Source organism: Procambarus clarkii, chromosome 6, assembly GCF_040958095.1.
Source record: "Procambarus clarkii isolate CNS0578487 chromosome 6, FALCON_Pclarkii_2.0, whole genome shotgun sequence".
Taxonomy (NCBI): Eukaryota; Metazoa; Arthropoda; class Malacostraca; order Decapoda; family Cambaridae; genus Procambarus; species Procambarus clarkii.
This window is the reverse complement of record NC_091155.1, coordinates 2,642,397-2,666,931: the sequence shown is the minus strand read 5'-3', so window position 1 is coordinate 2,666,931 and position 24,535 is coordinate 2,642,397. Positions and strand designations below refer to the sequence as shown.

At 46.0% G+C, this 24,535-nt stretch overlaps 2 protein-coding genes across 2 annotated transcripts in view; one reads left to right on the top strand and one right to left on the bottom strand.

Annotated features, from left to right (window-relative positions):
• Positions 1 to 3,525: 3,525 nt before the first annotated feature.
• LOC138354709 (uncharacterized) lies at positions 3,526 to 4,149 on the bottom strand. The gene has a single exon (XM_069309139.1). It carries the CDS (start codon positions 4,147 to 4,149, stop codon positions 3,526 to 3,528), a length of 624 nt encoding a protein of 207 aa, XP_069165240.1.
• A 17,992-nt stretch (positions 4,150 to 22,141) lies between these two features.
• Positions 22,142 to 24,535, top strand: part of LOC138354707 (dipeptidase 1-like) — a 184,276-nt gene continuing 181,882 nt past the window's right edge. The window contains exon 1 of the mRNA XM_069309129.1: positions 22,142 to 22,239. Within this exon, the coding sequence (XP_069165230.1) occupies positions 22,142 to 22,239 (98 nt within the window). The remainder of the gene's footprint in view (positions 22,240 to 24,535) is intronic.

Genomic DNA, 24,535 nt, shown 5'->3' with positions numbered 1-24,535 from the left:
TCATTTTTCTATCAGTCAGAAAATTTTTCATCCACGTTAGAAGCTTACCTGTCACCCCTCCAATATTTTCCAGTTTCCAGAACAACCTCTTATGTGGAACTCTGTCGAAAGCCTTTTTTAGGTCCAGATAGATGCAGTCAACCCAATCATCTCTTTCCTGTAATATCTCTGTGGCTCGATCATAGAAACTGAGTAAATTCGATACACAGGATCTTCCAGATCGAAAACCATACTGTCTGTCTGATATTATATCATTTCTCTCCAGGTGTTCTACCCATTTAGTTTTAATTATTTTTACCAATATTTTGACTATTACACTTGTCAATGATACAGGTCTATAATTGTGTGTGTGTGTGTGTGTGTGTGTAATGTAATCAGGTGTGTGTGTGTGTGTGTGTGCGTGTAATGGACACATACTGAAAAACCTCTCCTCTCTACGTCACAGACTCGACTTGAAGTTACCTTAACGTCACTTACTCTGTATTAGCTGGTCGTTAGTTAACGGTACTAATGCTAACTGTTTACCCTGTTATACTTGTAGTCCCCCCCCCCCCAGAGCTTCCTTGTACACTTGGTGTGTGATGACCAGGTGCCACGGCTACAAGAACACTGCTCCTATCAGCTAGAAGCAACTCACCAAACCTTGGGCTTTACCCCAAGCTTATTCACGAGAATTTTCGCCGCCACCACCGTCCACGTTAATGATCCAATGTAATTAAGTTAAATGACTGTGAGAAGGATCAGTCAATTAGGTTCATATAAACAGCTAAACTGTTACAAGAGAGAGAGAGGGAGAGAGGGAGAGAGGGAGAGAGAGAGAGAGAGAGAGAGAGAGAGAGAGAGAGAGAGAGAGAGAGAGAGAGAGAGAGAGAGAGAGAGAGAGAGAGAGAGAGAGAGAGAGAGAGAGAGAGAGGGAGAGAGAGAGAGAGAGAGAGGGAGAGGGAGAGAGGGAGAGAAAGAGAGAGAGAGGGAGAAAGAGAGAGAGAGAGGGAGAGGGAGAGGGAGAGAGGGAGAGAAAGAGAGAGAGAGAGAGAGAGAGAGAGAGAGAGAGAGAGAGAGAGAGAGAGAGAGAGAGAGAGAGAGAGAGAGAGAGAGACTTTCAATTATGACACTCATCCCTTACTACATATTGTTAAGAGAATGGTTATTCGGTGTGAATTAGATTAGTTTCTCATACCTGTGAGTTTAATGTTCCAATCAGAATCTGCATATATATGTTATACTTCACTAAGACTTTACTAGTATCTGAGACTTCTCAGCGTTGTTAATGGCTGTGTCCGCTCTATTTTTCAAGAGCTTACAATAATACTGTTTCTGCTCACACAAACTTTCCTGGCTAGTCTACCATCAACTCCAGCAATTTGAAGAGAGAACAGTTGAGTAAACATTGTTAAGGTGTGTGAAGTAGTTCCGGTAGCATAGTATGAAATTCCACCTCTGGTGTCTGATTAAGCAGAATATTCATAGATTAAATGTTTCTCCTCAATATATTCATGTCACAAAATGATGAAATAGTCATCATGCTTGTAACTCCTTGAGAAGTTTCCGATTTATTGGGGCGATATTGTCATATACAATTTTGCTAAGAAATCGCCTATAAACTTTGCCAACATACTAATCAGCTTTCAGAATAAAGTCAACGCTGACTCGACAATGTCGTCGATCTCGAATAATGATTTTCATTCTGCTTAAATCTTCCTATTGTGGACTTAAATACGGCAGTCTTGATAGTTCCTCACAATGTCATGTAAACCATTTCCTAATTACAGACAAAATTGTCTTCCAGGAATTATTCAGTTTTTGCCAAATGTCATTGGATCGTCAAACTGCTCAAATTCATGAATTCAGGTGAATCTACATATCATAATGTGAACGCAGCTTTCTGGCTTTCCATGCAGAAAACAGAATCAAGCTTACCTCACTCACAGAGTTTAGATCTTATGTGGGCTTCTCATTTCTCATTCAGATAGAAAGGTTCCAGACCTACATAATTAGGAGTTAGCTCATGTGTTTACTTTTAATCTATTTGCCAAACAAAAAGCACTCCTCACAAACGGCGTACGCATGCTAATTGGGAGCTCCGTCTTTTTCATCTATATAACTACACATTTTAAATCTCAAGAAATAAATTAAAACTCATTTCCAAAATAATTCTTGTCGTTTATTGTGAAAAGGATTGTGGCATTTTATTCCTTGATTTTGCAGAGCCTTTATTACATTATGCTGTTTCTCTCGAAAGAATCATTTGAAAATTGGAGGCAATTTTTGTTTTGTTTTAATTTTTACATGCAAGCATGCGTATAAGTACAATAAAATCAAAACAGAAAAACTAGAACAAAACAAGCAGAATACAAAAGTACAAAAGTACAAACTCGCTAAATTACAAAATAACAAAAGGTCTAAAGTACAAAACACCGGTCTGAAAGGCCGACAACAAAAACACAACAATAATTACAAACACAGAGGAATACAGTTCAGTAATGACAACATTACAACACATAGCACCCAAACCCTCACCCAATATCCCAAACACAGGCACATAATTATACAAAACGAGCCCACAGGCCCCGTAAACCACACACAGAGAGGCACCAATACATAATGATAATAAAACAAGAAAGGGAATACAAATATATAACACAGAAACAAATAGAAAACTACAACCACAACACATGATAAGGACAACAAAAACAGGCTGGGCCACGCTAGCAGCCCGAAGGGCACACAACACTACACAAATAAGCGCACATTCAGTACAATAAGAAAAAAACACGAACATAAAAACAGGACATCCACAACCAGACACACACTCGAACAAACACCGGAACTCACAGGAACCGGACAGACACACACAATCCACACTAAGAAACCCTCAACCACAAACCAGAGCACGCAGGAACCGGGAAAATACACCCGCCCCACCCACACACACACACACGACCCGCACCCAACAATCATGCACACAAATGGAAACAAACCACAACACACAGCAAACAAAGAAATCGCGAGTGAGGAATACATTTTTCAGAGACAGGAACATATTTCTCAAGGAAACTCAACCCAAGGATACTTCTGCTTATAGGCCTCCCAAACCAAATACTCCATGTCGGTAGGGAAACGACCCCCCTGCCTCTGCGAGGCCTGCATAAACTCAGGAATCACCAAATCAGGTGGAAACGGCCACTCCCGAAGCTCGCCGATGCACGTCGCATAACGAGGCAGGGGAGGGCGAAACACCCTCTCCGAGGAAGCAGAAGACACTGAAGAAGCATACATTGGCCGCCGAGACGGTCCCGCCGTCGAACGCACAGGAGAAGAAGGCGATGGCTGCCGAGACGGTAACACCTCCACCGATACCGCAGGAGATACAGAAGAGACTGCCGAAGACGGAAGAGGCGTCAAAGCCGCCGCCGAGGAAGCAGGGGACGAGGAAGGGGGTATGGAACCCTCAGAGTGAGCAACCTTTTTCAACGCCACCACTAAGTCACCACGTGCACCATGAACCTCATCAGGGGAAACCATCCCCTACAAAGAACCTGAACCATCCGACGCGGGCGACGCACCCGAAGCATGATCCACAGGCACCACACCAGAAGAGAAGGCCGAAACACCGGCACTGGCATCCGCAAGCATATGCACCTCCGCCGCCACTGTAGAATGCGACGCAACTGGAGCTAACCCACTGTCGCCGGAAGACCCACAGTCGTCTAATTTGCCAACATCAGCCAGACAGAAGATGAATGCAGAGAACCGCTTAGGCTCCGGCCACACATCATCAGAGCTGGAGGTGGACTCAGAGACACGTGCAACACAAGTCAGGCGTACCGACGCTCGTCGTAGAACGGCAGCATCCTCAACCACATGGGGTACCAGACCGGGCCCTGGAGGAGGCCCCGTATCCACCCCAGCACCCAGCACAGCCGGGACACACGGCGAGGGTGCAGAGACAGACGCAGCAGGTGAAGAACTCGAAGATGGTGGAGCCATGCAGAAGGCAGTTGGAAGAACCACAGGAACTCCAGGGTCACCAACCGGAGCAGGACAAGCACCTGACGGCGACACAACCCCCGGAGGAGAGGCGACAACAACAGGAGGTGCAACAGTCGACACAGGAGGCACCGCATCGGCCAAAGAGATGTTCACATACATACCCTTCAAAGCCTCCTCTGCAGGAAGTGGTGGGAAATCCTCCTCACTGAACAAGTTCACGGACGCAACAGCAGGCACAGCACACCCAGCAGCGTGATGGCCCAAAAGTCCACAATGATAGCACGTCCAAGGCTGGCGGGTGTAAAAGACCCGAACGTGGTATCCCAGGAGTCTCGCGGAGGATGGAATATCCAATTGGAGTCGCATACCCAGGGGTGCAAATGTCCGTCCGCACACCCTTGAGTGTTCCCGAGGAAAGCATGTGCAACCGCACACTAACAACCGTGCCAAACTGGCCGAAGTAGCGCCGCAGCAGTCCCTCCGGAAACTCCAAGGGTGCCCCATGAACACTAACATAAGTGAGGGCACCACTATGATCGGAGAGGGTCACAGTGCCCGCACCATCTGGCAGGGGCAAGGTCCACCCCTCGTAGTGATGGAGAAACTCCCGATACGCCATCTCCTCTGTAAACTTGATAATCGCCCGACGTGCTGTCATCAACTCGACGCCATAAACGTCCAGGGATATGTAGCATTTCACACAACACAAGCACCACCTCAGGGTAGCCAGCTCGCCCAGAAAACTCGAGGCCCACGGACTGAACCCACAATACAGGGGAAAGTGAGACCCACCAACTGCTGGAGAGATCAGGCAACACGTCCTCACTCTACAGCAGCTAGTTCCGTACTCCCTGGAGGCAAATAGTATTAGAGGGATTATCCAAAGTTGAGTTAATACCCCAGGGATCTGTTCTGGGACATGTAATTTTAACCATATGTATTTTGACAATCTCCTAGAACACTAGTTAAGGGAGATGTGGGCTGGGGAGATCCAATACTTTCTATTAACATTTTAACACTGTTGCTAATAAGCAGGCAACACAGCAGTGAAAAAAATGTATACGAGTGAATAAATATCTAGTGAACTGACAAGAAGCAAAATAAAAAAAACTAAAGCAGAAATAGTGAATTTGAAAGAAAGTGTTGTAACTCATTGTGAAATGACTAATGGGACAAGGTGTGGAGAGTGACCTGACACCACCGACCGCGACCTCATGGGCGGGGCAAGAGGACCCATTAACCACCTACCCATATACCACCACTGACCAGGAACTGCCACAACACCTATCAGTGTAGTGGGAGGGCGAGTCGTTATGCAGTTAGTGCAAGCCATACTCAGCTGGTGTACCTGCTGTGTTGCTGGAGTTTCATGGGGACAGCAAGGGGGGGATGAGTAGGTTAGTTATGGAGTGGCAAAAGGATATCATCCTAACCATATGAAAGAGATTAATGGCATTAGAGGAACACATGAATGACGTGCAAGAGCATAATAAACCTTTGGGGTAGCTGGGATAAGGTAGTGAGAGGCAATGCAAAAATGCAATAAGAGTTGGAGGAGGAGAGAAGGACAAGGGGTGAAGAAATAATGGCTCTGAAAGAAGAGGAAGCTTCCCTGGGGAAGACAACTTCAACAATTACAAGAGATGGTACACAAAAAAGATGAAGTTATTATAGAAGATGATGATGGAAGAGAAAGAGAAAGCAACAAAGGAAGTGAGTAAAGTAACAGAGGAAATAATTAAACAAGTAGAGAATGTAACCTAGATTAAAGGATTAAGACCGGATTAAATCTTTACTAAGGCAGTAAAGGGTTCAGATCGAAGGACGATAATTAAAGCGACGTATTGCCTGTAAATCTACACAAGTTATAAAATATACAAGGCAGGATTGAAGGGAGAGAGATCAGTAATAATATGCAACCTACTAAAGCTTGAGGGGGGGGTGGATACATGGCAAATAAGGAGAGATAGAATGGAATGAAGTAACAAACATTTTACACAAAATCGGAGATGTAACAAGGGAAACTGGAGCATTTCTGCAGGCTAGGTAAGTTTCAGAGATGGAGAAACTGGCCAGTGAAAGTTATTTTTATGAACAGGAACCCAGTTAAGTATATAATGGCAGAGAAAAGATATTTAAGAAATGCTTGTTACATAAAGATATGAATAGGGCCTATTAATGCACAAAGATGTCTTAGAGAGTACAATTGTTACACAAAGATACCTTGGAGCATCCAAGATAAAGGCCTCTTGGAATGTATCCTTTAATTCACGAAGACGTCACGAGAGTATTATTTGATATATAAAGATGTCTTAGGATGTTTTCTTTGAGATACGATGAATAACTATTGTTAAGAAACTTCTGAAGAAGATTCCCACAACAATTTTTCTTACTTCACAAATGAGTGTCTGGATAAAAAATGTTACAAAGAAGACACCTTTGACTATTTTTTTAGTTGAAAGAAGAGTGATTTTAGCTAAGAAACGTTAAGAAAAAATTCCCTTGACTATTTTTCAGTTGAATGAGTTGTATTATTAATTAAAAACTATATGAAGAGGTAACATAAACTGTTTTTGAGTGTACCCTTTGTTAGGATATGATACAGAAAAGTTTTCTTAGTAAATCTGTTCCTGCATGAAATGTAGTTTTTTGTTACGAACAGTATTAGTAAGAAATATTAAGTTCATAAAGGGTTCATTGACATAGTTATGCAAATAAGTCTATATATGATTAAAAAGTTTTGTAAATAATATTGTAAGTAAATAAATAACTTGTTAGTAATTCAATCAATAATTTGTAAATGACTAAACAATTTGCAAATAATTAAATAATTTTTAAAATATATGCAAATCAATAAATTTGTAAATAACTAAAAATTAAAAAAAAAAAAATTAAATAATAATTGTTTAAAAAACCAGTGTTGAATGTAATGAAACGCCATTTTTTGGGTGAGTCCCGGAGGCTCCCCAGAGCTATCCCAGGCTGATATGCTAATGTCAGACTTTGGCATCAGTCATGTGTATGGAGTTCTTAGGCCTACCGGGGACCACGGCCAGAACCGGGCCCCCTCAGAGAGGCAAGGGGAGCAATGGCCTATAGAAGCCCCCGTGTGGTTGGAAGCATTCTATGTCTGCCATCGACTGGAACAGGCACCCAGGAAGGTAAGCGCCTCAAAACAAACCCCTATTCTGGTTAAAATTGCTACCAAAAACCGAACTAGTGGATAGAACTCCCCAACCGAAAACAAGCAAACTAGTGTGACGTCACACACCGCCGCACCGCTGTCTGCGCAGCTCCCCCCTCCCCGGGAGGGGGAAGGGGGAGCCCCAGACCCCCGCGCTGGCTACCCACACCTCAGTTCTTGAGGCTGGATGTCAAAAACGCGAAAAAAACGCCGACCGGAGGGAGGGAGGGATGCCGGGGAGCCTCCGGGACTCACCCAGAAAATGGCGTTTCATTACATTCAACGCTGGTTTTCTGGGGGGAACTCCGTCGGCTCCCCGGAGCTAACTACCCACAGACAGAAAAAGAGGGACTTACCCGGGAGGCGGTCGTCGCTCACTCCTCAACGCGAAGCCGAGACAACTGGCTGCAACCGCCGACCCAAAGCAACACAGGCCCGACGAGGCCCAGGGACATTCACAAGGTAGCAAGCAGCCAGGACCCTGTTCGACCGCCAAAATCCCCTCGCCCGAATATCAGACCAAGACATATTCCCAAAGACGGCAGCATGAGCCGCGAACTTACGAACGTCATGGGCACGGGGATAGACCGCAGGCTGGCTGGACTTAATAACCCTGCGGACGACCTGAGAGACCCGAACCCGCGAACAGGGAAGAAGGGAAACTGGAGCAACCCACAGCGCGTCCCCGGACACAGAAGCTGTGGCGCGCAAATAACGGCGAAGCGCCGCAACCGGACACAAAACATGATGCACCCCCGGCCTGACCAACCAAGCATCAACCACGCATGGACCCCTCCGGAACGCAGCAGTCTCATTCTTCGCCAGAAAAGAAGGAGACGGCTGCAAACGAACAAAACAATCACCACGACCAAAAGAGCAGAAACCCCTGCCCCGGAGGAGAGCATGAAGCTCCCCTACCCGACCCCCAGAGGCCAAAGCCAACAAGAAAAGTGCCTTGGAAAAACAATCCTGGACCGAAGGGGCCACAACGAAACGAGGAGATGAAAGGAAAGCGAGCACTCTGTCCAAAGACCAGGACGGCTCAGGCGACACATGAACAGGCCGGAGGTGAAACAATGCACGAGACAGCTTGCGAAACGGCGCACACGTAACATCGATACCAAGAGCAAGCTGAAGCGGCTCCGCCAGCGCCGCACAATACGAAGCGACAGTGTTAGGCATAAGATGACGGTCCTGAAACAACCGCGAGAGGAAGGACAAGACCACCCAAACAGACAAGGAACTAACACGACGAAGACGCAAAAAGAAACGGAAGGACCGCCAGGAAACTTCATACTGCCGCCGAGAAGAAGCCCTCAGGTGGGACACCAACAATTAAGGAGGCCACCTGATCACCATTGAGATGATGATAGACTCGAGTCAAAAAAACCATATGCGAAGACTCGAGGAGAAGATCGATCCAGCCACGTGACGTACTGGCCCAATCTGCTGAAAGAGGCGGAGCCACGGGAAAACCCTCGGGTTCGGACACCGAGCAACCAGCGCCTGAAACCAAGGCTGGGCCGGCCACCAAGGGGCCAGAAGGACAACTCTCCCCTGGTAAGTCTCCAAGCGAGTCAGGACCTGGAGCAACAGCCGAACCGGGGGAAAGAGGTACAGGAACCCCCACCTCGACCAGTCTAGCCGAAAGGCATCGACCCCGACGGCCTCGCGATCGGGGAAGGGCGCCGCATAAACGGGAAGACGCCGCGACCACGCCGACGCGAAGAGGTCCACTTCGGGGCTCCCGAACGTCTGGCAAAGCCAACGGAAGGACTCGTCGTCGACCGTCCATTCCGTGGAGAGGGGAACGAAGCGAGACAGGGCGTCGGCCAAGACGTTGGACACGCCCCGTACGTGAACCGCCAGGAGAGCCAAATCCGAGAACTCAGCAGACGAGTCACCCGAAGCGACCAACCCCAAAGAGACAAGGACCGCATCGAACCCCAGCGGTTCAGGCAATGAACCACCGGAGAGCAGTCTGAATGGAGCCGAATCGTCGATCCGCGGGCCACCCGAATCCTCCCCAGAGCAAACCACACTGCCGCGAACTTCCGCACCGTGCTGTGAGCTCGACGGAAGGACAGATCCCAACGCCCCTGGCCGGCCTGGTGAGCACTGGTCACAAAACCCCAGCCGAGAGACGACGCATCCGTGTACACATCGAGCGAGGGCTCGGGTAGGCGCCAAGGCACTGAACCCCGAAAAACCCGAAGAGGAAGCCGGTGACGCAGCAACCGACACAAGGCCCCGGGGGTCGAACTCTGCGATCCCGAGAGAGGCGGAAGGGGGAACCCCGAAGGAACCAGAACAGCCGTCGAAGCCAAACCCGACCCGGCGGGTAGACCACCATCACGAAGTTCAGGCTCCCGCACAGCCCCTCGAGCAACCGCCGGGTGACCCGAGAGCCCTCTAGAAACAGACGAAGGCGGGACCGCAGCCGCAGGAGAGACTCCGGAGGGAGAGACAAGGAGGCGGTTCGAGAGTCCCAAACAAGACCCAGCCAAGTCCGAACCTGAGAGGGAACCAGATGGGACTTCCTCCAGTTCACCAAGAACTCGAACCCGGCGAGCTGGGAAAGTACCAAATCCCTGGCTAGCAAGCAAGCTGACTGGCTGGGAGCCCAAACCAGCCAGTCGTCGAGGTAGGCCAACACCCGAACACCTAGGAGACGCAAACTAGCCACCACAACCCGCGTAAGGCGCGTGAACACGCGAGGTGCCAGGTTCAACCCGAACAGGAGACAACGAAAGCGGTAACTCAGACGCCCCACAACAAAACCGAGCCAGTCCCTGAACCGCGGATGAATCGGGACATGCCAATAAGCGTCCCGGAGGTCCAGGGACACCATCCAAGCTCCCGGCTCCAAGAGGAGCCGAACCTGAGACAGCGTAAGGAGGGGCAATGAACCCAGGGGTTCAGACGGGACAAGTCCAGAATGAACCGCAGGTCCGCGCAGTCCCGTTTCGGAACCGGAAACAGACGGGAAACCCATCTGAGTGACGACGTCGTTTCGACAACGCCCAAGCGTACCCACTAAAAGACGACTCAACAAAGCGCAGGGGAAGAAACCTGCCCTGCCAGCCCCGACCCCCCAAAGGGGTGAGGGGCCACCCAACGCCACCGCAGGCCGCGAGAGACGACCCGAAAGGCCCACAAATCGTGGGACCAGGCGCGGGCGAACAGTGCAAGCCGCCCCCCCATCGCCCCGTCAAGGGGGCAAACCGCGAAAGGGTCGGCGACCCTTACGAGACCCAGAACCCCGCACAGCGCGAACACCGCGCCGACCAGACGAGGGAGGGTCCGCAGGAGGAGCCAACCCCGAACCTGACACCAGAGGCCTACCACAACGAGAGGAACCCCGAGCCCTGGCACGACCTTTCCGGGAAGACCCACCCCGGGACCCCCGCAAAACCAACAAGTCCGACATCGGACGACAAGCCGCCGACGCAGCCTGAATAAACTGCGCCACGGCCGACTCCGCAAACAGGAGAGGACAAAAAGGTGAAGAACGCCTAAGAGCCAGAGCCCAAGCAGATTCCACGGAGGAACCCAGCACCGCCTGCCGACACGCGAGACGGGAAGCATAAAACAGGCAAACCGCATCCCGCAAAATCGGCGTGAACAGCTTCAACAAAGCAGCCGACGAACGCGCAGCCGAGGACAAGGTGCCGGACCCCGGGACGGACCCAAGCGTCCCCACATCCTCCATGAGCCAATCCGAAGACAGCTCCAGGAGGGAAAAGAACCGCAAGGCCGAACACAAAAGGCCCCGGGCTCGCAAGTCCTCCGCAACGAGCGCCGCCGAAAGAGAGGGAACCTGCAGATGGAGCTGAATAACGCCCACATCGCGGGGAAGGGCAGGGGCAAACAAGCACTCATTCAGGTACTCAAGTTCGCCCCCCAGGAAAACCTGAAGCACCGTGGAAGCTTCCTGCCACTCCAGCGTGCGGGAACGACAGAAGGAATGCCAGGAATCCAGACCAAACAAGGGGCAGTCTGCTAGCCAGGACGACTCCGGAACCTCATAACGGAGCCAGAAAGGGAACGAAGTCCCAAACCTGAACGTGGACGGATCCATTTCCGAGGCATAATCCGGGTCACGCAGGAGGTAAGCTGCAAAGGCCGCTCGCACCACATCAGGTTGGATGCGACAAGCCAAAACCTCCGGAAGGACGGAACCGACGTACCCGGGGGAACACGGAACCGAACCCGGGGAGGGGCCGACACCAAATCCAACTCGTACGCAGAGGCGGGAAAAGAAAACCCCACTCCTTGTAACAATAAGCCCTGCTCAGTGGGAAGAAAAACCCAGGCGGGGTCCAGCGGGGCCCAAGGCCCCCAAGTCAGCCCCTCCCCAGCCTCGAGGTCCTTCACCACAGGACCCGAGGCCGAGTCCTCTCCCCAAGCCCCGACCCCACAAGACAAGGACGGAGCAGCCGGAAAAGCTGGAGGAAGGGGGGCCCACTGGTCAGAGCCTGAAGCTTCGGCCGGGAGACAAGACTCGAATGCCTCTGCCGCCCCCCCGGAAAGGGCACCCCCTGAAGCTGCCCGAGTCTCGAGATCAAGTAACCCCTGCTCCGACCCCGAAACCCTCAGACGCTTCGGGGCCGGAAGCAGGGGCGGGGGACCAGAACGAACAGAAGGGAAGGACGAGGAGGTGCAGACTGAACCAGGATCGAAGCGACCCCCACCCCCAAGTCCGGGTCTCGAAAAGCAAAGCGGGGCAGCCCCGGGGCATCCGAGGAAGCAACCAACCGAGCGCGTTGCTACAGACGAAACCTAGACTGCAATGCACGCGCCGCCTGTACCCGAATAGAATCATCAGAGGATTGGGTAAATTGAGTCACAAGCAAGCAGCAACACTCACAGGACTCAGGGTCGAAAGTATCACCGACCCAACAGGCAGCGTGGCAGAGGCAAAAACAATGAGGGTCACCCTGAGACAAGGGGACCGAGCAACCCTCAAACTCACACACAGTGAGTGGGGACTCCGGGGTTACATCCATCGGACCCACGCGTCCCCTAGGGGATTCCCAGGGTCCTGAGCGTTTACTTTAAGAGGACTCGCGCTCAGGTAGTCCCAGGCATGGTGCTGCAAACTGGCACCCAAAACTACCAAGCAAACTTCTAAAGCTGAACCCCAGGGACGTGTACACTCACGGGGACCTAGCAGGGGGCGCCACCTTGGAGAAGGGCAAAAACAAACTGAATAAAATGACAGAACCCCCCCCCCCCCCCCACCAGGCAAAAACAAAAAGAAAAACAAAACCTCGCAAGAGGACAGCGAACCCCAAGGAACAGAGCCGGCCGCGATGTCGGGAAATACAAGCTGAGCAGCACCCTGCGCCCCTACCAGTGCAAACTGCCTCTTACCTGCCGGTAACAAGGGAGAACAGAACACCCAAGAGCCCAACAGGCGGCCGAAAAACCGAAAGGTAAAACGGACCAGAGGCAGACCCCGAGGAGCCTGTGGAAGGTGGCCCCAAGCCCCAAGGGCAGTACTTACAGGGCACCTAGGGAAGGCAGCCCTAGGCGCATGCAGCCCGAGTACTGAAGATAACTCCTGGCTCTTGCACCCACAAAACCAACACCACACGCAAAGCACAGTGCAGTAGCGACACCGGAGCCAGAGCACACGACCATCGCCTATAGCATCAGCCTCAAGAACTGAGGTGTGGGTAGCCGGCGCGGGGGTTCTGGGGCTCCCCCCTTCCCCCTCCCGGGGAGGGGGGAGCTGCGCAGACAGCGGCGCGGCGGTGTGTGACGTCACACTAGTTTGCTTGTTTTCGGTTGGGGAGTTCTATCCACTAGTTCGGTTTTTGGTAGCAATTTTAACCAGAATAGGGGTTTGTTTTGAGGCGCTTACCTTTCTGGGTGCCTGTTCCGGTCGATGGCAGACATAGAATGCTTCCAACCACACGGGGGCTTCTATAGGCCATTGCTCCCCTTGCCTCTCTGAGGGGGCCCGGTTCTGGCTGTGGTCCCCGGTAGGCCTAAGAACTCCATACACATGACTGATGCCAAAGTCTGACATTAGCATATCAGCCTGGGATAGCTCCGGGGAGCCGACGGGGCTCCCCCCAGAAAAGTAAATAAATAATTGTTTAAAAAAGTAAATAAATAATTGTTTAAAATAAAATAAATAATAATTTTTGTAATAAATAAATAAAGAAAATGTAGATAACTAAATAAATAATTTGAAATAAATATATAACTAATTTGTAGAAAAGAATATCTAGTAAATTTATTAGTATAAAGCTAAGTTTTTTGTATATGAACAATAATAGTAAGAACAGTGATTCTCTTTATCAACTCTATTAAGTTGATAAAGAGAAATATATTGACACAGTTATGTTAAAAATTATGTAAATGAGTAAGTGATTTGTATATAAAAATTTGTAAGTAAATAAAATTTAAATGTAAATATAATTTGTAATTAAATAAAATGTGTAAGTAAATAAAATAATAAAACAGATAAATTTGGGAAGGAATAAATAAATTGTAAATAAATAAATAATTAAATTGGTGAGAAACACTAATGTTGTTGATAATACATAACAATGGACTAGTTACTGCATAAAGATGTAATTGAAACAATTGTACATTTGGTTTAAAGAAATACAGAGAACATGTAAGAGTCAAGTGTAGCGATGCTGTCCTAACTGTGGGAGCAGTCTACAGGATTCCTAACACTGATGTGACTGAATTTAACTCTAACCTTAGAAATCTAATACTAAAGAACAGACTGAACAAAAACCACTTCATTCATTCCTTCTGAAGATGTATTAATATACGAAAGTACTTAAGGAAATTCCTGTTTTAGCAACTCCTGTGTTGTTTTTCTTTGAAGGAAGCAAAGAACACAGTTGTGGGGAATTTTCCAGCAGGTAAATTTATTTATTTAAATGATTATATTAAAATGGACTGTATTAAAGAAAGTGGACTGTATTATTTATTCTTAACTTCTGCTGGGGGGGGAGGGGTTTACCCTGTACACATATATTGGCGGGGTCATTCAATGGTAATTACGGTAGTGATTATGCATTATGAATCAATGCACTACATTCAATGGTAGTGCATTGATTCAATTGTCTCAACTCTCGAGTCCACACGCCATTCCAGTGACCTATCACCCTTGAAAGATGTTTGTAACTCTGTATTAAGTCACTCCCTCTGACATATGAGGGGTCTTCAGGCTCCTTGTCTTCTCGGGGCACTAGAGGGCTAAGAAGACCCCACATGTATGAGATAGGATGGACTTAGTGATTCTCATTGTGAGATATCAGAGCGGTAGGTTGGTGGTCGGTTGTTGACCCGAGCTTCTATTTTCGTGATAACGACTTGGAGTCCTTGCAAGTTAATTTTTTGACGGTGTAAGGCTTTCCTTAGACAACGCTTTACAATGTCTATCATGTGTTCGTAGAACCCACCATGCCACTGTGCTCTCGGACGTATAATATTCCAGTGGCAATGCCTTTTTTTCAACGATGTCTGTATCTCTGGGTGACTCCATATTTCACACAGACATGCCTCCCCAGTCACAAAGTTGGACGCATTGTCGAAAATCCTCAACTTGGGGCAGGACCTACAGGCTGCAAACCTGCGAAAGGCTTGTAAAAATGGTTCTGCACTCATATCGGGCGTCACTTCTAGGTGAACACCTTTCATGGTGGCACAAGTAAAAAGATAAATGTAGGCCTTCACCGGAACCTTATCCTGTGTGTCTGTAAGGGTAAGTGCCTCTGTGTAATCCACCCCAGTGGTCTCAAAGGGACGAAGGTAGACAACTCGTTCTCTAGGGAGTGGTGGAGGTCCTGGGTAAGGACACCAGAGTGTCATACGTCCGGCAGTTTACACAATATTTAATTATAGACTTAACAGTCTGACATTCCTGAGGAAGCCAGAATTGTTGTCTTAAATCATGGAGAGTGTCCAGCACTCTACCATGAAAAGTACCATACCTGTGTTCATGTAATGCAATTAGTTTACTGATGATGTGGTAACGAAGGAGAAGCATGAGAATTTTCACATCTAAGTTTACATCTGCATGTTGTAGACGTCCTACACACCGTAAGATATTGTAGTTATCTGAGTCAAACCAGAGACCCAAAGTTTTCACCAGTTTGTCAGGGAGGTTTTCATAATCTCTCTTATAAATTTCAGTCTGGGCTTGTTTGACCCAATATTTTAGTGGACTAGGGAATTGGTACTTGATTCCTATTATATTGAGAAAATCAAATACTATTTGCATTACCCCTAGTAGTGTGCCTAATCTAGAGTACCGACTGGGGTCAATAGCGAAGGTCCGAGGTGTTTCTGGTGTCTCAGTGGGAACAGTGACACTCGTCACGATGACTTGTTTAGACCACTGGTCACTGATCAGTCACTGAGGTCCATTGAACCACATCTCGACTTTGGCTAATTGCCTTATGTTAATCCTTTTAGAAAGGTAGTCAGCTGGATTTCCTTGGTGGGCACGTCTCTTAGCTTGTACCCCGCTGACAATTCTCTAATTTCCCTAACATGATTATTCACATAGGGAGTTTTGTTATTATTATTATTTCTTACCCATTGCAAGACTGCATCATTATTTGACTACACCACTGTTTCAGTTAAGTGGAGACTACTTTTGTGTCTTGGTCAGATAATAAGCCAATCGAACTCTTATCAGTAAAACTGTTAATTCCATTTTGTGGCAATGACCGTTTCTATAATGGTGCAACTCTAGCTTTAGATGTGAGCAGTGTGGCCTGCTCATTGGTAACTTGATGTGCTACAGTGCCATACGCCTTTCCCGAGGTATCACAGAACACATGCAGTTTGACAGGTTGATCAGGGTTTATATTATTTCATGGGAACTTAAGGTTGCTTAGGATACTTAGATCAGTATATTAGATACTTAGATAGATTGCAAAGCATTGGGCAATGGATCATCTCAACTTAATTTGTTTTGCCAGCATTCCTGCACGTGGAGCTGGCCCTTTATTAAAATGGGGTTTACTAGTCTCAAAGGGTCAAATGGTTTGCTGACTAGTGTTAACAGTTTCCTCATTGTTAGACAGGTTGTATTCGTCTCCAACGACTTAATGGTTGGAAACCATTATAAATGGTGTCCCAATCAACACCAAGTGCCTTTAACCTTTGGGGTACTTTGTATCCAGAGAATTCAGTTTCTATTAACTGAGGATTATTAGCAGCTAACGACTGTAGAGGCATATTCGCTTCTAACAACTCGTGATTAGCTTCGTGGTAAATCTCTATGAGCTTATTTTCATCACTGGTGGTCCCCTGGAAATTATACACATACAGATTCTTGCTAATTTCAATCTTGTGTGTATTACGGGACTTCTTCAAGTGCATATCTTAGGTTGCTTGAAGCAGAAATGGAGAAGTGGCTCCAAACTAAATTGAGGCAAATCTGTAAGTGACTATTTCACTATGTGGATCACTAGGATCCTTCACCCAGAGAAACTTTTGTGTAATTTCGGTCTTCCTCCTGGAGACCTACCTTAAGGAATGCTTTACCAATGTCGGCCGTGTAGGCGTAAGTCTCTATGCAGAACTGTAACAGCACATCATAAAGTCTTTGTGTCAGACTCAGGTCAGTTTGAAGGCAGTCATTAAATAAGACACTATTTGCCTTGGCCTTAACACAACAGTTAAACACAATTCTTATAGGTGTGGTAACTGAATTCTTCAGTACAACGTGATGGGGCAAAAAGTGTCCCACCTTAGTGTTGTCGTTTTTGACAATCTCTATAAACTTGTTGTCAAGTTGTTGTTGTATTAATTCATGGTACAGTTTTAATTTATCGTACAGCTTATTTAAGCGTGCTACCTGAGATTTTAATTGACCTACTGTCATGAAATGGTTCACAGGAAGTTGTTGATGGTTCAACTTTCATGGTAATCTGACCCAGTACTGATTTTCCTAATAAATAACTGAATCTAAATACTGTATGTAGGTCCAGGTAACATCAGGACTGGGTTGTTCAGGGACAATGCCTAAGGTGGCTAAATCCATAATTTATGTACAGGGGGATCAAGCTCATCATTAAACATGTGTCTCCGAACTTAAGACGTGACTACTCTAGGCCTAGTCACGCAACCATTACAGGATTAACTTGTTTGCTGTCCACCTGTGTGAAGTGTCTCTGACACACTACTGGGCCAGTGAGCAATTTTCCTCCTGCAGACAGTAACAGGTTCATTCCCTGTTGTTTAATGCAACCAGTAATGAATATGTAATAATAGTCTGCACCCACAAGCATACTGATGTCGGTGAGGCGATCAGACATGATCTTATAGTCAGCTAACTCTACTCCCTAACTCTGAAGGAGTTTGGCTGTGTTCCCTAGACCATGAACATATAGGTCAGATGGGATCTTTTCTGCCACTATATCCTGCACAGGGCGGGCATAGCCTCCTAGGCATACCAGAGTTCTTGCTACCTTATATTCTTAGGGCCCTGTGTTTGTCAGGAACCCTGAGATGTTCAGTTTTACTTTATGTGAGGATTTGAGTCTTAAGGTGTTTGCTACATTCTCTGTGATAAACGTTTTCTGTGACCCTTGATCAAATAGACAGCAGGTAGTAATCTTGAATCTTTTATTTGTTAGGAGCAATTGAGCAGTAGTTAATGTTGCACTGTTATCAGCTTTGGTGGTAAGTATATTTATTTCCTGTCGTACTTTACAGTATTGCACGGTGGTAGAAGTTTCTTGTTCCACCTGGGGTTTGGGCAACCTAGGTCTAGTGTCCCTACACAGTACCGTGTGGTGTGGACCCTTATTGCACCTGTTAAATGTGAGTAGTAGTGTTTCACAGGTAACTGGGGCCATGTGGTTTTAAGAATCTAATGCATTTCTGCAGCTCTTTAAGATGCTTTATTCTAGACATACAATCAGGGTATGTTTGGCATTGATATAGTGAATGTTCTCCTTGACAGAACAGTCTCTCTCCATCCCATAGTAGTCTTAGGAACCACAACCTTGGGTGTTACAGTGACTACAGGTTTGGAAGGACTTTCTGTGTATGTACCTACACTGCCATTCTTCCACCTTGGGGTGGAAGTGGATGTTTCAGGCTTATGTTTATTGAAGTACTTGTTGTACTCTGTGGTTGTAGTAGACGTTGGTTGGTTGTAGACGTTGATTTAAGATCTTGGGGTTGTCTTGCCTTCATTATTTGTTCATTGTCTCTACAACAGAGTGTAAACCTTCAGTGATCTCTGTTAAGGTCCGAGATGTTTTATTATGTAAGGCACACAACTTGTCCAGTGTTTCACTGGGCAATTTGTATCTTATAATAATCTTGGTTAACCATTCGGCACCATTTAGGATAACCTTAAGGCTAAGTTCTTTAATTAAGGACTCAAGCTCTAATGTAAAAGTTTGAAGTGAGTCAGAAGAATCATCTGTAAATGGTATGTACAAAAGTTTTTGGACTAAGTTTATATCAGCTCTCTCTGTGTCAGCATAATTACTCCTAAGAAGCTGGACTGCGAGATCATAGCTATCATTTGTTCAAGTTAAATTGGAGATTACCTTTTAAAGCTTCTCCCTTTAGTTGACCCTGTAAGTAGGTAAATTTGGTAGTTTTAAGAGGTTATCTTGAGATGATTTCAGGGCTTAACATCCCCATGGCCCGGTCCTTGACCAGGCCTCCTTTTTGTTACACACCCCCAGGAAGCAGCCCGTAGCAGATGTCTAACTCCCAGGTACCTATTTACTGCTAGGTAACAGGGGCATCAGGGTGAAAGAAACATTTTGCCTATGTGTCTCTGCCTCCACTGGGGGATCGAACCCGGAACCTCAGGACTTTGAATCCGAAGCACTGTCCACCCAGCTGTCAGGCGCCCATGCGCCTGGAATGGAATCCACTGTTTAGGAACAGTGGATTCAGACTCCACTTAGTAAACAAATTATTTCCAGAAGTTGTCCCAACTTTCATCCTTCATTACAGAGAATGTGGGTAAACTGATTGAAGGCGGTTTATCTTCTGGTTGAGTAATACTGGGAGATGCTGTGGTTATCTTATTCTGGGTGATTAATTTGACGAAAGGTTGCAATCTTGTCTTTATGTCATCTTCGTACTGTTCTAGAACAATCATGACATTGTTTAGTTCAGCATCTTTTAATTGAGTTTTTGCAAATTCAGACAAATACTTTTCCATTTGACCTTTGATTTGTTCAAACTTATTTGTAGCTGCTTAAAAATAGCCTTCCAGTTCATACTAATCAACTGGAGAATGTTGAGACATATCATGACATTTGTTGATTCATCTGGTCAATTGACCTTTGAGACCTGTTAGGGGGGCCCATTTCATCTTTTCGGCTGTAGCTATGCTGGGTGCTTGTTTAAGCCTTATAGGGCTTGTGTTGCTAATACTTATATAGCTTGGCTACTCATATATATGTGGAGCAAGTATTGTGGTAATAGCCTAGTGACTAAATTTCAGCTCCTAGGCTATGTTATCCTACCTAGTGTAGAGGTTGGCATACAAAGTTAAATATGAAAGATTTGAGTGGTACACAGTATCACTACAGGAAGTTCCTCGGGATAGCTCTTCATTATCGCCTAAGGATGGAGTAGTGATACCTTGTAACACTCAAAGATGAAATATAATAGAAATAATGTAAGAATGGCAAATATATAAAAAATACAATTCGTGTAGTTAATAATTCCCACCCTATTTCGGGTCTGCACAATAGATTAAATGTTGGCTAAGTTGTACATTCACTAGCTGTACAACACATTTACTAAGTTGTACAACACTAGCTAAACGATAATCCTACCCTTGATGGGTTAGCACAAATAAATAAATTAGGCTCGGTTGAGCATTGTTTAGTTCAGCTCTCGCCTAAAATTGTCCTACCCACATCTAAGGGTTGCGAGAAATTTATTACAATACAATAAGGTGGAGAAATGGAATGGTGAAATATTTTGTTTGATTTTCTTTTGTTTTATATATGTGAATATATACAGATTGTGTTTGGCCTTCTTGCCACAACCTCCTATTAATTATTAATTGAGGTGGGGCAAGTTAGGCTAGGAAATTATGGTAGGCTACTTGCTGCTATAATTTATAATTTAATTTAAAAATAGCTTAATTTCTGGCAATCCTGGTTCATACGGACCAAATTTTCTTATTTTTTGGTATGTACCAGTATGTGCTAAATTTGGTGCACTGGTTTATTTATGGATAGTCTAATTTTGACTATCCAGTTCAAAGATAACCATAAAATATGTGGGGAATTTTCCAGCCGGGAAATTTATTTATTTAACTGATAATATTAAAACGGACTGTGTTAAAGAAAGTGGACTATTATTTATTCTTAACTTCTGCTGGGGGATTACCCTGTTCACATATCTTGGGGGGGGGGGGTCATTAACTGGTAATTATAATCAATAATTATAATTAATAAGGAAATATTACAGAGATAGTTTACTAACTACTGAAACTAGTGCATTAATTCAATGGCCTTAGCTGACTAGAAGGTTTCAACGTAAATCATCAGGAGAACGTCAGGAGGGTCAGTGAAAATAAGCGTCTCATAGCTGGCATCTGGTGCGTGTGTCACGGAAAGTTGATAGTCTCTGGCTCCCAGCTGATCACTTCCATTGTGCCAAAATTTTACACTAACTACAGTAAAGTAAATATCCTCTCAGCTAATTTCAAGTCAGTAGTGATAATTTCCTAACTACATTTGCTCACGATGGATTTTTTTATGTACATGTGTCATAGCTGATCACCTACTCAAATGAATCAAAATACGGCCACACATCAATTACCGAGTTTATATAACCAACTGGATACCGTTTGCTTTATAGTCTGAAGGTTGTGGCAGCATTGGAACGTTAGACCAAGGATGACGTAAATATCCGTCGCTACTAATTTGCTTCCTTCGTGATCAAGACTAACACCAGCTCTATTTGCGCATTGGCGTCTTCCTTCCCTTATCGAGGTGTAGTCACAATAATAGTCACGCTACTAACTTTAACTCGTTCATTAACGCAAATAGATAGGCGTTATTTATGCCTTAATTAGTTAATTCTAAATCCAGAAAACAGTTTTTTACTGTTCCAAACGCTGAACTGGAAGTTTGTGGGGTTTAAAGCATGTTTGATATGTGCTAAATTCGTGGCGTGACTATTCCACCAGCAGTGAAATAACTAACCACGGTGGTGGAATTTTACCTCAGGGTGGAAGATCAGTTTAATTCTTTCTAGGCATTAGTTAATTCCAGTTTAAAATAAAGTTTTTCTGGTGTAAAGAAATAATAGACCGGAAATATTAACAATACGGGAAGATTAATAGTAACGCTGCTTCGATGGTTATCTTGAGATGATTTCGGGGCTTTTTAGTGTCCCTGCGGCCCGGTCCTCGACCAGGCCTCCACCCCCAGGAAGCAGCCCGTGACAGCTGACTAACACCCAGGTACCTATTTTACTGCTAGGTAACAGGGGCATAGGGTGAAAGAAACTCTGCCCATTGTTTCTCGCCGACGCCCGGGATCGAACCCGGGACCACAGGATCACAAGTCCAGCGTGCTGTCCGCTCGGCCGACCGGCTCCCTGGTGGCTGACGTAATCCTCCAATACGTTTTCTAATGGATTTCTAGACGTTTCCTAACAGGAAATTAATATGGTTAATGAAGTTAATTCCCCTGATACAACGATTTTAACTAGCTTTATCGGGTGTTAGTAGTTTTGGGGTCGGAAATTTCTGACAACATTGAACATGCAGAGAACATGAATTGAACTTACAGAGTACATCAATAATATAAAGAGAACATACAGAGTACATGCTGAGAACATGTGGAGAATGTTCGAAGAACATAGAGAACATGAATTGAAGTTGGGTGAGAACATAAATAATGGAAAACATGTAAGAACTTGTACCAAGATATGCAGAGAACATGTTAGAACATTTGGAGAACATGCAAGAACATTTCGGAGAACATGGAGAGAGCACACAAATATGTCATAGAGAACATATACCAAGATGTGCAGAGAACATGCAAAGAACACAGAGAACAAGCAGAGAGCATAGAAAACATGTAACAAGATGTGCAGAGAACAGCCAAGATCATGTACAGAGAATGTGAATAACATTTAAGAACGTGGAGAACGTATGAAGAACATAGAGAATGTGTGACAATATTAGAGAGAACATGTAAGAACATGTTTGTAATATTTCTGCCCACTAGACCTCTGAGTGACAATACCAAGAGAGCACATTGAATAAATTATTATTATTATTATCAATATATTTATTATTACTTAAGAACATAAGAATAAAGGTAACTGCAGAAGGCTTAGTGGCCGATACGAGGCAGCTTCTATTCATAACCACCCAATCCCACTCATATTCCTGTCCAACTCACGTTTGAAACAATCAACGGACCCCACTTCCACCACGATACATGGTAATTGGTTCCATAAATAAACAACCCTGTTACCAAACTACGGTATTTACCCATGTGTTTCCTAAATCTTATCCAATTTATACCCACTGTTTTGTGTTCTGTCTTGTGTTGATACTTTTAATACCCTATTAATATCCCCTTTGTTATGCCCATAATTATATACTTGTGATAAATAATTCAGAAAATAAGGGAGAGATAGAAAGAAAATAGGTGAATGAACTGTTTTGCTGGTGCGAGCTGACAATGAGACTGGGAGGAAGTGGGGTGTTGTGGGGGGGGGGGGGAGAGTAGGGAAGGTGTGAGTAGAAAGATATGGACTCGTGGGTGGAGCTGGGGGGGGGGGGGGCATAAGGAGGCAGGGGATGGCGTGTTTAAGGTGGTGGAGGTAGAAAGTGAGTGTGGTTGATAGGGAAGAGACAAGGAGGGACGGGAAGAGACGTGGAGGGATGGGGAGCAGGAGTTGGGCGACTAGTTGCCAATCCACTGGGCCAATCCTGGGTACGTCAGTCCAACTAGTAACACTGCACAGACAAAACACTGTCTTCTTCCGACGGCAGCCACTTATCCTCGCTGGGACAATTCAGGAGATCTGGACTGCATTTGGTGAACTGTCTTCAAGAGCCCAGGAGACCCTCCTCATCACTTATGTGGACATAAAAGTCAGTCAGATAGAAAGGATAGCATGGGATGCCAACCTTTCAACGGGAACAGAAAATTTGATCGGATGTACACGATAGATACCATTGACATCTTCACGTTTCTCACCAGGGGGCAGTGTCTTAAGAGGGACCCACCTCCTAAATGAGTTATGATCAGGAGCATTCCCCAGATGGCAGTGACATTGCTACACCTCAGCCAACAGATGGCGTTGTCCTTGTCACACATAAATGAATTGGGGTTGGAGAGCAAGTCCACAGATGGCATCGATATCACCACACCTCACGCCACAGAAGGTGGTGATATCGTCACACTCGGTAACTAACATTATCTTGTTTACTACGTCCGAAATACATCTGTTTTAAATTTGAGGAATATTACGTTGATAGTAACGAAAATACATCTATAAACGTCTATGTTACGGACCCGAGTCCATCGTCGGAGCATGAAGCAGTGACGACAACGCCATCTGTGAGTCCGCTCCTGAAAACCCCCACAACATGGACAACGCCATCTAGTGGTGACAGGATATGCCGGCAACAGGCGCTGGATTCCTGTCCTAGTCAGCTCGTGACGTAGCCGCTGCTGACCTCTGGTGAGGTGGCGCTTAGACAGTGAACGCCATCTGTGGAGTGAAGAGGTGGACGTTTGTGTCTAAGCTAGTAAGTGATGTTTCCTAGTGGTGCCAGTACTGATGACGTGTCTGCTTACTGAGTCGACCTGGGACTGCTGTGTTAGACGATGGATCAGTCTACCCAAGGCAGCCAAGGTCTCTTCACCAGTCTGCTTTGTAGAAGCTGTGAGCTACCCCCGGACGAACTCTGTTGAGAGTATAATAGCCTGCCTGAGGAGTGATAGTGTCGGGAATCGCCTTATCCGGGGTTGGCTGGTGGAAGAGACTACCCACTGTGGTGCTGAATGAGGAGAGTGACCAGCGAGTCACACGAGGCTCCTGCCTAGGGCTCGCAACCCTAGTATCAGTCGTGGAGTGGCCTAAACAGCGAGGCTGATCGGTACCTGCCAGCTACAGGCTTGATTGCTGTGATTTGGCTGGCCTGTGGCTAGGGTAGATTCGTAGTAGTCATCATGGATTCATAGTGGGCCATGGAAGAAGGAACCAGGGCTACCCAGAGTGAGCCTCGCCGAGTATCAAGTGTCTTCGGAGGAAGACGAAACTGTATATAATTGTGTAGTACTAATTCCTGTGTCTTTTTACATATGGTGGTGGGAATATACATCTATATATATATATATATATAAAGGGAATAAA

Bases quoted from the DNA above. Each gene is read 5' to 3' on its own strand.
- LOC138354709 (XM_069309139.1), bottom strand. From the start codon at position 4,149: ATGTATGTGAACATCTCTTTGGCCGATGCGGTGCCTCCTGTGTCGACT.